At 32.9% G+C, this 14,123-nt stretch overlaps 1 protein-coding gene across 2 annotated transcripts; it reads left to right on the top strand.

Annotated features, from left to right (window-relative positions):
• Positions 1-1,320: 1,320 nt before the first annotated feature.
• Positions 1,321-4,302, top strand: LOC145097813 (NADH--cytochrome b5 reductase 1-like). 2 transcript variants are annotated; one of them, XM_079035457.1, is made up of 10 exons: positions 1,321-1,593; positions 2,501-2,661; positions 2,787-2,931; positions 3,034-3,124; positions 3,232-3,309; positions 3,409-3,489; positions 3,592-3,681; positions 3,768-3,833; positions 3,920-4,006; positions 4,091-4,302. In XM_079035457.1, the coding sequence occupies exons 2-10, from the start codon at positions 2,559-2,561 to the stop codon at positions 4,181-4,183; spliced, it is 834 nt and encodes a 277-aa protein (XP_078891583.1). In that variant the 5' UTR covers positions 1,321-1,593; positions 2,501-2,558; the 3' UTR covers positions 4,184-4,302. The 2 variants fall into 2 exon arrangements, with proteins under 2 accessions (XP_078891583.1, XP_078891582.1); XM_079035456.1 differs by having other exon boundaries at positions 1,322-1,593; positions 2,784-2,931.
• The last annotated feature ends 9,821 nt before the right edge of the window (positions 4,303-14,123 follow it).

Genomic DNA, 14,123 nt, shown 5'->3' on the forward strand with positions numbered 1-14,123 from the left:
AAGCTTTAGCAAAAGCTTGGATTATCATATCTTGTAACTCGAGGAGAAGCAACGCGCAATCTAGAGAAAGTTTTTGGAATCGTGTTTTGGACCACTTTCACGCGCTACTTGGAAGGGAAATGGATCGGTCCTACGACACGGTCAATGGAAAATGGTGTGATCTTCGCGCGATTTGCACAAAGTTCAATGGCATATTTGAAAATCTAAAAAATATGCATAAAAGTGGTTCCAACGATTTCAACATTTTATCAACCGCGTGTTACCAATTCAAAGTGACCAACAACGGTAAACCATTTGGTCACCAAAAAGCATGGGAAGTTTGCCATCAAGGTCCAAAATGGGTCCTTAATCCGGAGACATCACATTTGGACTCGACACCGGCTCCAACAAAAGAACAAGAACTTCTGAATCGGACGCGGGTTTTGGGCTAGACCTCAATGATGACGTCGATGTTGCCGAGGGAGAGGGTCCACCTGAAGTCCAACTCCGTCGACCACCGAGAAGGGACAAAGCAAAACGGGTGGCGTCTTCAAGCGGGAAAGCAACCGCAACTAGCGACGACGGGTTGTCGAATCCATAGATAAAACTTTAAGTTTTCTAGAAAGAAAATATGAATCCACGGAGGAATCTCGTCGCCAAAAAATCGCTCTTACCGATCTTCAAATCATAAACTCAAAGCCCCTACCGGATCTCGACCCCGAAAATCTCGCGACATTTCTCAAAATCCAACAACGTGTCCGTGCTAAGTATGAGGATTAGGTTCTCATATTTATGTTTTAGTTGTCATGTTGTGTGTTTTTTCAAAGTAATTTAGGATAAATAAGTAACTTTAGGATTTTTTTAATGTTTGTTTTATTTGAATTACTTTTTTTTTAATTTAATCTAATATTGTCAAAAAAAAAATGATGTGGAGTGGTAACCATTTCCAATGGCTAGTGGGTTGGTAGTGAGTTTGTAGTAGAGGTGAGGTGACGCTGATGTGACATCACTTTTTGAGTAGATTGGGTGTGACCATACTCTTACGCCTCGTTCCCTAGTTTAACAAAAGAAAAGAAGAGAAGAGAAAAGAAAGTCATTAGAAAAAAGAAGAGAAGGGAAAGGAAAACAAAATTTTCTTTTATGTTCCCAAGTTAGAGAGAAATGGAAGTAAAATGAATCATTTTGTTATTTCTTTTCAAATCCATTCAAATCGGAAGGAAAATTAGAAGGGAAAGTGATCCTCCTATTTTCCTCCACTTTTTTCCACTTCTCTCCTTTAATAAAACTCGGAAAAACAATTTACTTTCGTTTCTCTCGTTAAAGTTGAACTCGTGAGCAGAATGGTAGCCTTAGAAGTAAAGCTTTGGTTATTGCGAAAAAAAAGTCTCTTCACAGACCTATTTTGACTTTTAGGCAACTGCCGGAGTAAATAGTTTGTGATACAGGTTTCAAACACCAACCCTAAAACGCATCCTCTGTAATACGACGCCACCGAGATCGACGCAACTTCTTCCACCCTCTCCATCACCGGTCTCCGGCGCTTCTCCTTCCTTTGCCGGAACTGCTGTCCATCGAAGTCTTCATTGTGTCTTCGTCGGAGTTTCCCATCACCAGGTTTGTTTTGTTTTCCCTGAAATCTAATTTTTTGGAGTCTCATGAAAAAAATTCTAGATAGATTCTTTAGTTTATGATATTATACATGATAGCTTCGTGATTTCCTGAAATTGATTTTGCGAAGCTGATTGTTAATTCAGATGTTTGTGGAGTCTGATATACATGTTGATTCTGATTTTGTTATTTATGATTTTGTGAAATTGAGCTTATGTTTTATGTTAATCTGATTTGTACATTGCACTATGATACAAAAGTTGATATCTTTGTTGTTATTTATGATATGTAAGATTGTGTCACAGAAGAAGCAAATCTCTTTCCATCAAACTAATTCAGAAGTTGCAAAGGTAACAAAAATGGAGGTTTATATAGTATAAAAAATCTGCGTTTCGAGTTCCTGAGATTGAATAGCGCAAAAGACCCAAGGAGACACATACAGATCATGCATTGATCATCATACACTCTTATTTGGTTTCAATCAATATATATCTCTCATAATCTGCAATTATGATCTTCAAAATTCCAAGTCATTCTATTTTCCTTTTGTATATTCTTGTTTGTTTTCTGTTTCCGTTTCAAATAACCGCAATGTAAGTCATTGCGATTGTGTTTTGGCTGCTTTTTCCTCATAAACATGTTTACAACTCAACCATAACTAATACTATTTTACATTGTATAAGTTATAGCTTTAGGAGGTTATTTGCTGCATGCTATCACACTTATTTATTTGCTTATTTTATTTTTTTCATAAAAAACAATTCCATTTATTTTGGAAATGGTTATGGACAAGAAACAGCATATTACTGCTTAGGGAGAAGACTCATTTTTCTTATGATTCTCCTAAAACTGCTATAAATTTGGCTTATTATCAAACCATTAAAATTCTGTTTTTTGGTGTGACATCTTTCAGATAAAATTGATCTGAGTAGATAAGAAAAACAACCAACTCTTCACCTCCTTCTCAAGCAATGGAATTCTTGGAAGCAAAGGAGATCCAGGTTGGAATTGCTGTTGCCATTGTTGCTGTTGTTGCAACTGCAGCCTATTTATATACCTCAAAGAAAAGCAAAGGTGTTTATATTTCCATGTCAAACAATTTAACTTACTCGTGCAACTATTATTTTCCAAGCTTCAATTTCCCATGGTTTCCATCTGTAAAACTAAATAAGAAAGTATTGTTATTGTGTTGTCAGTAGTAGGGAGCATAGACCCTGAAAATTTTAAGGAATTCAAGCTTGTGAAACGCACACAGCTTAGCCATAATGTTGCAAAGTTCAGATTTGAGCTTCCTACACCTACTTCGGTCTTGGGCCTTCCTATTGGACAACACATAAGTTGCAGGTTTATTTATTTATTTTCTTCACTCAATCTCTAAATATATCACATGTTATCTTTAAGTGGTGAGTGTACAATTATTTACCTTGTTTTGTTTTTGTACTGTAGGGGTAAAGATAGTCAAGGGGAAGAGGTTATCAAACCATACACCCCAACCACCCTTGACACTGATGTGGGATATTTTGAGTTAGTTATTAAGGTACACATCAATATTAAAATTTGATGCACTTTTTTGATTTTTAATCTTGTTGTATTTAAATATATATATATATATATATATATATATATATATATGTCTGTGTGTAGATGTATCCACTAGGTCGGATGTCCCATTACTTTAGAGAGCTGCGTGAAGGTGACTATATGTCTGTAAGGGGACCCAAGGTACATAAAATCTTCTTTTTCTAGAATGTTTGCAATTGTTAGAAAGAAAGAGTGAATTTTACTTCCATCTATAATTAATTTCTGTAAATTCCATTCCAGGGGCGTTTCAAGTATCAACCTGGTGAGGTGAGAGCTTTTGGAATGCTTGCTGGAGGCTCTGGAATCACTCCAATGTTTCAGGTTTTTTTTTTTTTTTTTTTAATGTCAACAGGTTGTATAACTATATATGATGTATATAAACATCATAGTTTAATATTTTTGTGATTTTTTTTTTGGATGTAGGTTGCTAGAGCTATACTAGAAAACCCAAAGGACAACACCCAGGTGCATCTCATATATGCTAATGTCACATATGATGACATCCTTCTTAAGGTGAGTAATTTATAAGAGTTGTCCATATTAATTATAAATAAACATGGCTTATTTAAATTTGAGTGATTGGATGATTTTAATTTCAGGAAGAACTTGAGGGACTTGAAGCTAAATACCCCGGGCGTTTCCAAGTCTACTATGTGCTAAATCAGGTATTCAGATGAAACCCTAATTTTTGTCTCATTCACATCAGTCTCAGTCTCAATCCCAATCATGTCATGTGTTGTCCTTTTTGCAGCCACCAGAGGAATGGACAGGTGGAGTTGGTTTTGTATCAAAAGAAATGATCCAAGCCCACTGCCCCGCACCTGCACCCGATATCAAGGTACCATTCAAACATGTTTTCAACTTTTTTTTTTTAAAAAAAAAAATATGAGAATTATATTGTGAGAGAAAAAAAAACATGCAGATTCTAAGGTGTGGGCCACCACCAATGAACAAGGCCATGGCTGCTCATCTAGACGCATTGGGATATTCAGCAGAGATGCAATTCCAGTTCTAGTTCCACTATTCACATACGCCATGGATTCTACATATTGTTGCTCTATTTTGAACAATACGAACATGCTACTACTTCATCATAATATACTCGAATAAAGTTTTTCCCATTGATGTTGACCATGACAACATGCAACATATGCATTTTGTTTGGAATCTTTATCCCTCCTTCATAGATTGGGTAGAGGGGAAGTTGGTTAACTTTTAGTAACAAACAAAAACATCACTATATATATAAATATATACTTCATAACTTCATCTTGTTGCATATGAAAGATAGGGTGAAAATATATAATGGAGGTCTTAGGTTCAAAATCTGGGTACGTTTCTTGACGGGATTTACATCTAAAATGATATGATTAGTTCTCAACCATTTTATTATATTATCTTAATAATTTTTTGGCAATAAAAGCACAAATGTAACAAATTCTACAGGGTAACAAACTAATAATCATGTGAGAAGTAGAATTAAAAAAAAAAATCAGTTTGAATTATTTATTTAAATGTTATCATCGTTCTATATGTTATAATAAATTTAGTCTAATGTCTAAATCTTTTCTTTTGTTCTATATTAAAAAAAATTATATTTGTTTGCCCAAAATTTAAATATCTAAGGGGAGCATTGTAACACCTGCCTCATCAATCCCGATTTAGGACTTTCGAAAGAACATGTTCTTGTTGCAACCGTGAATAATTAGGGTGTCTTTGGTTGGTAGGAAATGAATGAAATTCGGAGGAAAATGATTTTAATTTGAATTTATGTGTTTGGATGGACTTAGAAGGAGGAAAAGAGTTTTTAAATGAAATAAAATTCACCATATGGAGGAAAGTGGATTTCTTCTAAAGTTTGATGGAAAACATTCTTTTGTATCAAGGAAATTGATAGATTACAAAAATACTCATTTACTTATCAAAAAACCAACCGACCACCAACCGTCACTACTACCACCACCATCACAAGTCACAACCAGTGCTACCACTGTTGTTGTCACCACCATAAGTATTTTAACTCCTTGTTGGAGAAAATACATAATATTTTTGTTTACAAAAAAATCATAATATTTTGGGTTAGTTTACGAAATAGTCCCAAATTAATTTGGTACCGGTTTCAACCGTTCAAAAAAAAAATCTTGGGACTTTTCATTCAAAAAAAAAATCTTAGGACTAAAGTGTAACTTTTCTGTAAATATTGATATTTTTCTGGAGATTTCCCAATAAATAAATAAAAAGATGTTATAAATCAATATCTCAAAAAGCTTTTAGAGTAAATTACACGAACGATCTCTATGGTTTAGAGTAATTTGTACATTTGGTCTCTAATTTATTTTTTTAACTCAGAAGGTCCTTACAGTTTGTCTTTGTTGCGCGCTTAGTCCCTGTTTTACCTAAAAAGACTATTTTGCCCTTGATTTTTTTAATTAATTTAAATAATGTGTGTAAGGTAAGGTAAGGTGAAGTGGAAGTGAGATCGGGGGTGTGTTTATTTAAATAAATTAAAAAATCAAGGGCAAAACAGTCTTTTTAGATAAAATAGGGACCAGACGCTCAACAAAAACAAATAATAGGAACCTTCCGAGTTAAAAAAATTTATTAGGGACCAAACACGCAAATTACCCCAAACCATAAGGACCATTCGTGTAATTTACTCAAATAATTATTGATAGACAAACAAAAAATCAAATGATATATTTCGTATAAATATATAAAGGAACCAAATATAAATAAAAGACTAAACTGCACGAATGGTCCATGTGGTTAGCTGAAAATTGTTACTTTGATCCAAAAAAGTTTGGACTAGCACAAGAGGTCCAAACTTTTTATTTTATTGCGAGTTTGGTCCGATTTTGTTTGAACTTTTTTATAAAGACGATTTTGCCCTTGATTATTTAATATAATAATTTTCTTTTATTACAACAATTAAAAAGAATTAAAAATAAAAGAAAGTATTACAAAGTGATTCCGAGTTGTATTCAAATACCCATTTCTTTGCAGTGGCCATGACTGATGTCCTCACAGAGGTGGGTTTACATCACAAATGTGGGTTTACATGGTTTTCAGATCTATGACACATCATAGAGGCGGGTTTACAAGGTTTTTCAGATCTGGGAGAGGGGGAGAGAAGGGTTATCAGATCTTAAAGAGGTGGAGAGAAGGGCGGCGATCTGAAAACAACATCCTATTTCATCAGAGCTAGGGTTTTCGGCGATGGCTTCTTATGTTGGAGGTAAAGATCTGTGAAAACCCTAATAGAGACGATGACGACTTATGGTTTCCAGTAGACGATATCGGAGAAGGTAGAGGGTGGTGTTCTAGATCCGATAACGTAGAAAATAAGGCATGAAGAAGATGTTGGTGGTCGCATTCTTGAAGGTTATCTGACGGTGGTTGTTGTGGAAACGACGATGGTGGCTAACGGTGGTGACGAAGGCGACTGATGGTGGTGTATCGGCAATTTTCATCTTCTTGCAAGTGGTTGTGCATCGGTGTATATGAAAATGAAAGAATATGGAGTTACAGACTTTAAGAGAGAGAGAGAGAGAGAGAGAGAGAGAGAGAGTATTTTATTTTTCTTTTATTTTTAATTGTTGTAATAAAAGAAAAATGAAAAATTAAATAATAAGGGGCAAAATCGTCTTTATAAAAAAGTGCAAACAATATCGGACCAAACTCGCAACAAAATGAAAAGTTTAGACCTTTGGTGTTATTCCAAACTTTTTGGGACCTAAGTGACAATTTTCAACTAACCATAAGGACCATTCGTGCTGTTTTGTCTAAATAAATCCAAAATCTTTCTAAAGCATTTTCCCTAACACTAAGAATCATTTCCTCCAAAACTAGGTTCCAATCCATCCATCTCTACTGTTTTATTTTTCTTTTAGCAACTAATGTTACATGAGAAAATTCGGCAAATGACCAAAATGTAGGATAGGTTTGAAGAAAATGACCACAAAAATGAACATTTCAGAAAATTACCACAGGTTCCGCAGAGGGGGTTCTGCGGAATCATAAACACCTCTGCGGAATGTGAACACCTCGATCTTGGTTTTTTTTCTTTTTTTATTGTTTTTTTATTGTTTTTATTGTTTTCATTTATTATATTTTTTTAATCACATAAGGTACTATATAAATTATTATGTAAAAAAATATTGTTTTCGTTTTTTATTTTTCTTATTTAATTACCCGTTTATAAAAGTTATGTGTTTAATAAAAATTATACAAATACACTATGTTTTTTATAAAATTACACACACCGGTATTCTGAATAATAAACATACTTTAAGTAGATTACAAAACATACTTTAAAAAACATAAACATATAACCTTCATAATAAACATACTTTGAAATAAACTTCATTGAAGGCTCTGCAGATCCTCTACAGCTCTGCGGAATCTTTGTTAAAAAACTTCATTTTCGTTTATTAATATAATTTTTTTAATACACTAATACCTTATGTGATTATTATGTAAAAAATTCTACAAAAAAATGTTAAAAATAATGAAATGTTTTATGTAATACGTTTGCATATGTGGAACCGAAACACCTCTGCGGATCTTGAGTTTTTTAATTTTTATTTTTTCGTTTTTTCTATTTTTTGTTTTCGTTTATTAATATTAATTTTTTTAATACACTAATACCTTATGTTTTATGTAAAAAAAATTGACAAAAAGAGGTTAAAAATAATGAACTTATGTTTAATATCAGTCCACAGAACTGTTTGGGAATCCACATAACTGTTATCAGTGGATCAGTGTACATCTCTACGGATCATTATACACATCTGCGGATCAATGTACACCACTGAGGATCAGACAATCAGTATACACCTTTGCGGATCTGTGTACACCTCTGCAGATCAGTGTACACCTCTGCAAATCAGTATACACCTTTGCGGATCAGTGTACACCTCTGAGGATCTGTGTACACCTCTGCGGAATTGCTGTTTTTTGATTTTTCTTTTCGTTTTTTCATTTTTTTTGCGTTCATTTTCGTTTATTATGAGGGTTGTATGTTTATGTTTTTTAAGGTATTTTTTCTAACCTATAAAAAACATGGAATATTTGTATAATTTTAATTAGGTTATTTATATGCACCGGTTTGTATTACGTTATTTATATGTATTTTGTTTGTATTAGTGTATTTAAAAAAAATCAATATAAATAAACTAAAATTAACGCAAAAAAAAAAAACCTTTTTTTGTCAAATTTTTACATAATAATAACATAATGTATTAGTGTATTTAAAAAAAATATTAATAAACTAAAATTAACGCAAAAAAAAATTAAAAAAAAAACTACATTCCGCAGAGATGTAGCAAATCCGCAGAGGGCTTAATAGATCCGCAGAGGGTGCTCTGCGGATCCTTTGGTCAAAAATTAAAAAAATTAAAAAAAAAACTACATTCCGCAGAGGTATCCGCAGAGATGTAGCAAATCCGCAGAGGGCTTAATAGATCCGCAGAGGGTGCTCTGCGGATCTTTTGGTCATTTTCTGAAATGTGTTTTTCCTTAGTTATTTTCTTCAAACCACCTATTGTTTTTGGTCATTTTCTGATGTTACATTGTTAATTTGTTATGGAGCCGCCTCCTTTCAAACTTTTGTTTTTATACTTTACAACTAAATTTAAGTTTTTTTTTCTTTTTATAAATTTGGTTAAAAAACCATTTTATAATTACCTTATAGTTATAACTTTGGTTTATTTTAATGGATTTTATAGATCGTGATATAAATATGTTTAGAATCTTTTGTTAACTTCTTTTAGAAAATTACTTTTTTTAAAGTAAAGGGTTGTTTGGATATGGAAAAAATAAGTTGTTTATTGATTATTGCTCAATCCCACCGCAATAAGCAAATTTAAGTGTGTGGATATAAGTCTTTAAAAATCAGCTTATTGCGGTAAGAATAAGCTAAATAAGCTGATTTTAATAAGCAAGGGGGGAATGCTTATTGCTTATTGCTTATTGGTCATTTTACTCATATAAGCTGTTTTATTTGCCAAACACTTAAAATGCTTATTGCTTATTCCCACCGTAATAAGCTAATCCAAACACATTTTAAAAAAATGTTTATTCCTACCACAATAAGCAATAAATTAATAAGTTAAAAACTATTTATCCAAACACCCGCTAAGTCTTTTTAAAACAAAAACAAAAACTTTTTTTTTTAATTTTTTTTCCAAATCTAAATTACATAACTTATTTTACATATTCTTTTACACGTTTGTTTATAAAAAATTTATATACTTTTTTTATAGACTTTAAACATTTTTTTTTCTTTTTTACAAATTAAAACACAAAATTTAATCAACTCTTGATTTGTTTATATTTGTTTTTTTTTCTTTTTAGTATGCAATATAACATCTAATTTATTGTTTGTGTTTAACATAACTTTTTTGATTGACTATATAAGTGAAAGACAATCAAAAGATTATGTTGAATAGAATAAGGTCTTGTTTAATAGTTGTTGATTGACAAAGTGATGACTGAGAAATGTCTGTCTGTCTGTCTGGGTAAGAAATCCTGACCGAATACTAAACCATTTTGTTTTGATTGCATATCTGACTGAATGTGTTGGTTGATAAAAAATGACCATTTTACTTTGCTCTTTGATTGTACATCTGATCAGACACAGACACTTGATTTCAAACCAAACACATACAAAAAAAATACAATAGAGCAACAAAAGTCCAACATACACAATATATACTTATCAATAATATATAGCAACAATATTATTCTTATTCACAAGATACAAGTGTAGATTTCAAAAAAAGAAAGATGATATACCCTTCATTAAGCTAAACCTATTAACATATATATTTAACCTAAATTACCCAAAATGCCCTTCCACTACCAAAGATTTCCCAACAATATTTAGCTCAATTTAATTAACTATTTTTCCATTTCTACCCCTAACAAACACACTAGGATGAAGTGAATGGGTAGGAATAGAACTAATCAACCAAATAAAGCAAAATAATATTATGAGTAAACTACAAGTCTAGAAAAAGAAAAACATTTTATTTATGCGAAATATGAAATAAACAAAACAACAAAGACATAAAAATGAATGAACTAGTCTAGATCAACTAATTCCTATGGAGCAAAAATGAGTTTAAAAACAATTTTATACAGACAACGTTCACCAATATACAACACTAAAAGCAAAAAAAAGCTTTAGAGCATCACAATCTCAAAGCTTTTTCAGTAACCTCATTCAGGCCCCCAAGGAAAACAATGTTTTTTCAAAAAAATGAATTTTTTTGGAACCATAGGCCACAAACATGCAAGAAAAAAGAAAAACCTTGTGATTATGGTCACCTGAAAGTCTGGACTCCAACGACAATATGAGAGGTATCAAGTATTTGAGAGAGCAGCAAGAGGCATTTTGTGATGGAAACTCATGTCCATCGAATCAAAGAATTAATTTCAATAATCGATTTCAAGGAAAAACGTGAAAACGAGATGGAGAACCTACGATTGAAGGAGATGGTTCGATATCAATTAATTTCAAAAACGGAATCATGAATCAATTTCAAAAATGATTTCATGAATCAATTAAAGAAGAAGAATGGAGGCGATAATCCCCGATAGGAAAAAGCATAGTGCAGAGGCAGGAAATAGGTTTCATGATGAAAATAGGAGAAGGCGTACCTGATGAGAAGAGGAGAATGAGCTGATCGGTGGGGACAGAGGCGTGAAAAAGGAACGTAGGGAAGGGCAAAATAGGAAACGTTTCTCCCTTTATATGTCAATCCGTTGTTTTCTTCTTACCGAGCGAGACCTTTCTTTCCATGGCAAAATTTGATTTACCAAACAGCTTTTAAATGACCGAGTCAGCCAAAATGCCTGACCCGACTCAGTCAAACGCATATCAAACAGGGCCTAATAGTAAATGAATATAATAGACAAACAACAAATATAGTAGGGTCATGGTGTAAAGAAACAAGTTAGACTGCATTTTTCTCATAGAATGAATAAAACAGGCTAATAGTAAATAGCTTATGACTCCGTGAGTTGGGAGTATTTAGATCGAATTATTTTTTTCTTAGGTTCCCGGACAAATGGCGAAGTTGGATTCGTGCATGCTTGGTCTCTTCTAAATCTTTGGTTATTTTAAATGGTGCCACTATTGATGAGTTCAGTTGGCTAGAGGGCTTAGACAAGGTGATACATTGTCTCCTTTCTTGTTTATTATAGCAATGGAAGGTTTGCATGTTATTATGGAAGATGTTGTGTCGAATGGTATTTTCAGAGCTACGAAAGTAGGATTGATGGGGTTGTAGGTTTCTTATTTATTCTATGCATATGATGCTCTCTTTTTGGGGGAGTGGGACGAGGAAAATAAAAAGTCTTATCCATTATAAAATGTTTTTATATGATGTCTAGGCTCTAGTCAAATCTAATTTGTTAGGAGTTGGGGTGAAGTTTCATTAATGCCAAGTTTTATCCACGGCTTGTAATGCAACTACTTTCCCTTTTAAATACCTTGGGGTTCCTATTTGTGAAAACATAGTTGATAGATTTTTAAAAAGATTGTCTAACTGAAAAGTTAAAATGCTTTCGTATGGGGGTCGTTTAACTCTCATAAAATATGTTTTGGGAAGCTGAGGGATATACTACATGTATTTGTTAAAGATGCCTATAAAAGTGTGTAGCATGTTGGAGTCTATTCGAGCCAAGTTTTTTTTGGGGGGCTGATGTGCAGGAATGTAAAATTAGTTGGGTAAAGTGGGATTTAATTTTGAACTATAAAGAGAATGGTGGGCTTAGGGTAGGAAGTTTGGATGCCCTTAACAATGCTTTGATTTACAAATAGAAGTGGCGATATTGTACTAATACTAATGCTCTTTGGACGAGAGTTATAAGGGCGTGTAATGACAAACAATTTGGTTTGAATGGGTGAGAAGGCTGAATTAAATCGACAAGGGTTTGGAATAATATTATTTCTTTAATTAGTAAATTACATTCTACAGGTAAAGTTGATAAAGGCAATATGATATGAAAATTGGGTGATGGTTGTCTTATTCAGTTTTGGCGGGATAAGTGGCGGGATCAACTAAGATTTAAGATGAAGTATGATCAGTGGCGAATCTAGGATTCAAACTCACGTGTGTCCCATTATAAAATAGATGAGTCGAAAATTTTGGTTATGAGTCGGTTTGTCGATATACTTTGATCAAGGTGTTTGTTATTCATCGTTGGTATCATGATCATACCATAAAGAGCTTCTTTCACCTTTTTATGTAAATTTTTAGCATTATGCCAAAAATAATAAAATAAATAATTACAAATCTATATAAATCATCAAAAACAAATACATATACACTATCACTATATATCTATAATATAAATAAAGCATCTAAACAAATAATATATATAAAAAATCACTTAAAAAAAGTATAATAAAATAATAATCATAATTGTTCGTTTTACCTAACAAGAAGAGTGACTTTTTTGTTTCATTTAAGCTTTATTACGTTATATATGTCAGACGTATTATTTAGTAAAATTTTAGTGAAGTAAATTAAATTGATAATTACAACTGTTCATTATAGAAAACAATAAGAGAGGCATCTGATGCCTGACATATGATCACAAAAACAATGATAGGTTTAGACTATGACTTTTTTAGTTTGTAGGTAGACTATGTTTTTTTTCTTTAATTGCTTTACAGTCCATATCGACCATATTGACTGCTACAAGAAATTTAACCTTAAGTCCTAAAAGAAAGAAAAGAAAGACTTACCCAAATAAATTGAATAGAGGAGAAGCAATGCATGTTTCTGGTTGCAGTGCCGGCGATAGATGGTCCAGTCCGGTCGGATGAAGGTGGGGATGGTATCCGGTACGAGTGGCGAAGAACAAGTGAGAGACGACCAGTAATATAAAACTATGACCCCAAGACATGTTGAAGACAACCTGCGGTCACCAGAGATCGAGACAGTCGGAGTCGTTGTTGTCGGCGACACCAAAAAATCAACGGCGTCCTGAAGGGGCCAATTCGGTTTTTGGAAGACAAAGGGCACTCAAAAATCATAATTTTTTAGGTTTTTGTTTTTCCACTTTACTAATTTTCTACCCTTTACAGTTTATAGATCGATCTGAGCTTGCAATATTCTTTCTTATTATATATTTGAAAAATATTTTGTTTACTTACTGCTCTTGAATTTTTTTTGTAAGTTTTAAAGATTAACAAGAAATTGAGATTGACAAATGTGATAAATCAAATCAAAATATTGTATTATTTATTCATTTGTGTTACTTAATCCAAGGGTGTCCGGACTTTTTCCCAACAGGGGTCCCATGGAATTTACGTTATATCTTGTAAATAAAATTTGAGATTTAGGGGTGTCCATGGACACCCTTTATAATACTGTACACTCGCCCCTGCAGTCAGTGTTGCAAAACTCGGCCTACTCGGCCGATTACTCGGAATCGGCCCTCCACCGAGGTGATTAATGTCAACTCGGCCAAAAAACTCGGATTTAGTCAAAATCGGCCAAAATCGGTCAAACTCGGTAAAAAATCGGACAAACTCGGTCAAACTCAGGGCCTAATCGGTCTTACTCGGGTCTACTCGGTCAAAATCGGTCAAACTTGGTCAAATGGTCAAAATTGTCATAAAAAGAGAAAAAAATCAAGAATTTCAAGATTAATATAATGCACTTAATGATTTATTATTTAACACAAACATGTGATTATTACTACATATATATCTTAAATTTTCAGTAATTATCCAAGTAGTTAGACAATTATGTGTATTTCAGTTTTTATGTATTTACATGTATCTAATTTTAGTTATATATTTCAATCAAATTATGATTTTAACTTATGATTTTGACATATATAATTTTCCAAAAAATATTTCTACATGAATTACCGAATCCGAGTGCTCCCCGAGTACTCCCGAGTACTCGCTACTCTCTAGTCGGCCGAGCAGGTAC

This window comes from Lactuca serriola, chromosome 4, assembly GCF_051521515.1.
Source record: "Lactuca serriola cultivar US96UC23 chromosome 4, Lser_US96UC23_V15, whole genome shotgun sequence".
NCBI lineage: Eukaryota > Viridiplantae > Streptophyta > Magnoliopsida > Asterales > Asteraceae > Lactuca > Lactuca serriola.

Coding starts and splice junctions, on each gene's coding strand:
- LOC145097813 (XM_079035456.1), top strand. CDS start 2,559: ATGGAATTCTTGGAAGCAAAGGAGATCCAGGTTGGAATTGCTGTTGCC. Junction 2,932..3,033: donor GGACAACACATAAGTTGCAG/GTTTATTTATTT, acceptor TTTGTACTGTAG/GGGTAAAGATAGTCAAGGGG. Junction 3,310..3,408: donor TGTCTGTAAGGGGACCCAAG/GTACATAAAATC, acceptor ATTCCATTCCAG/GGGCGTTTCAAGTATCAACC.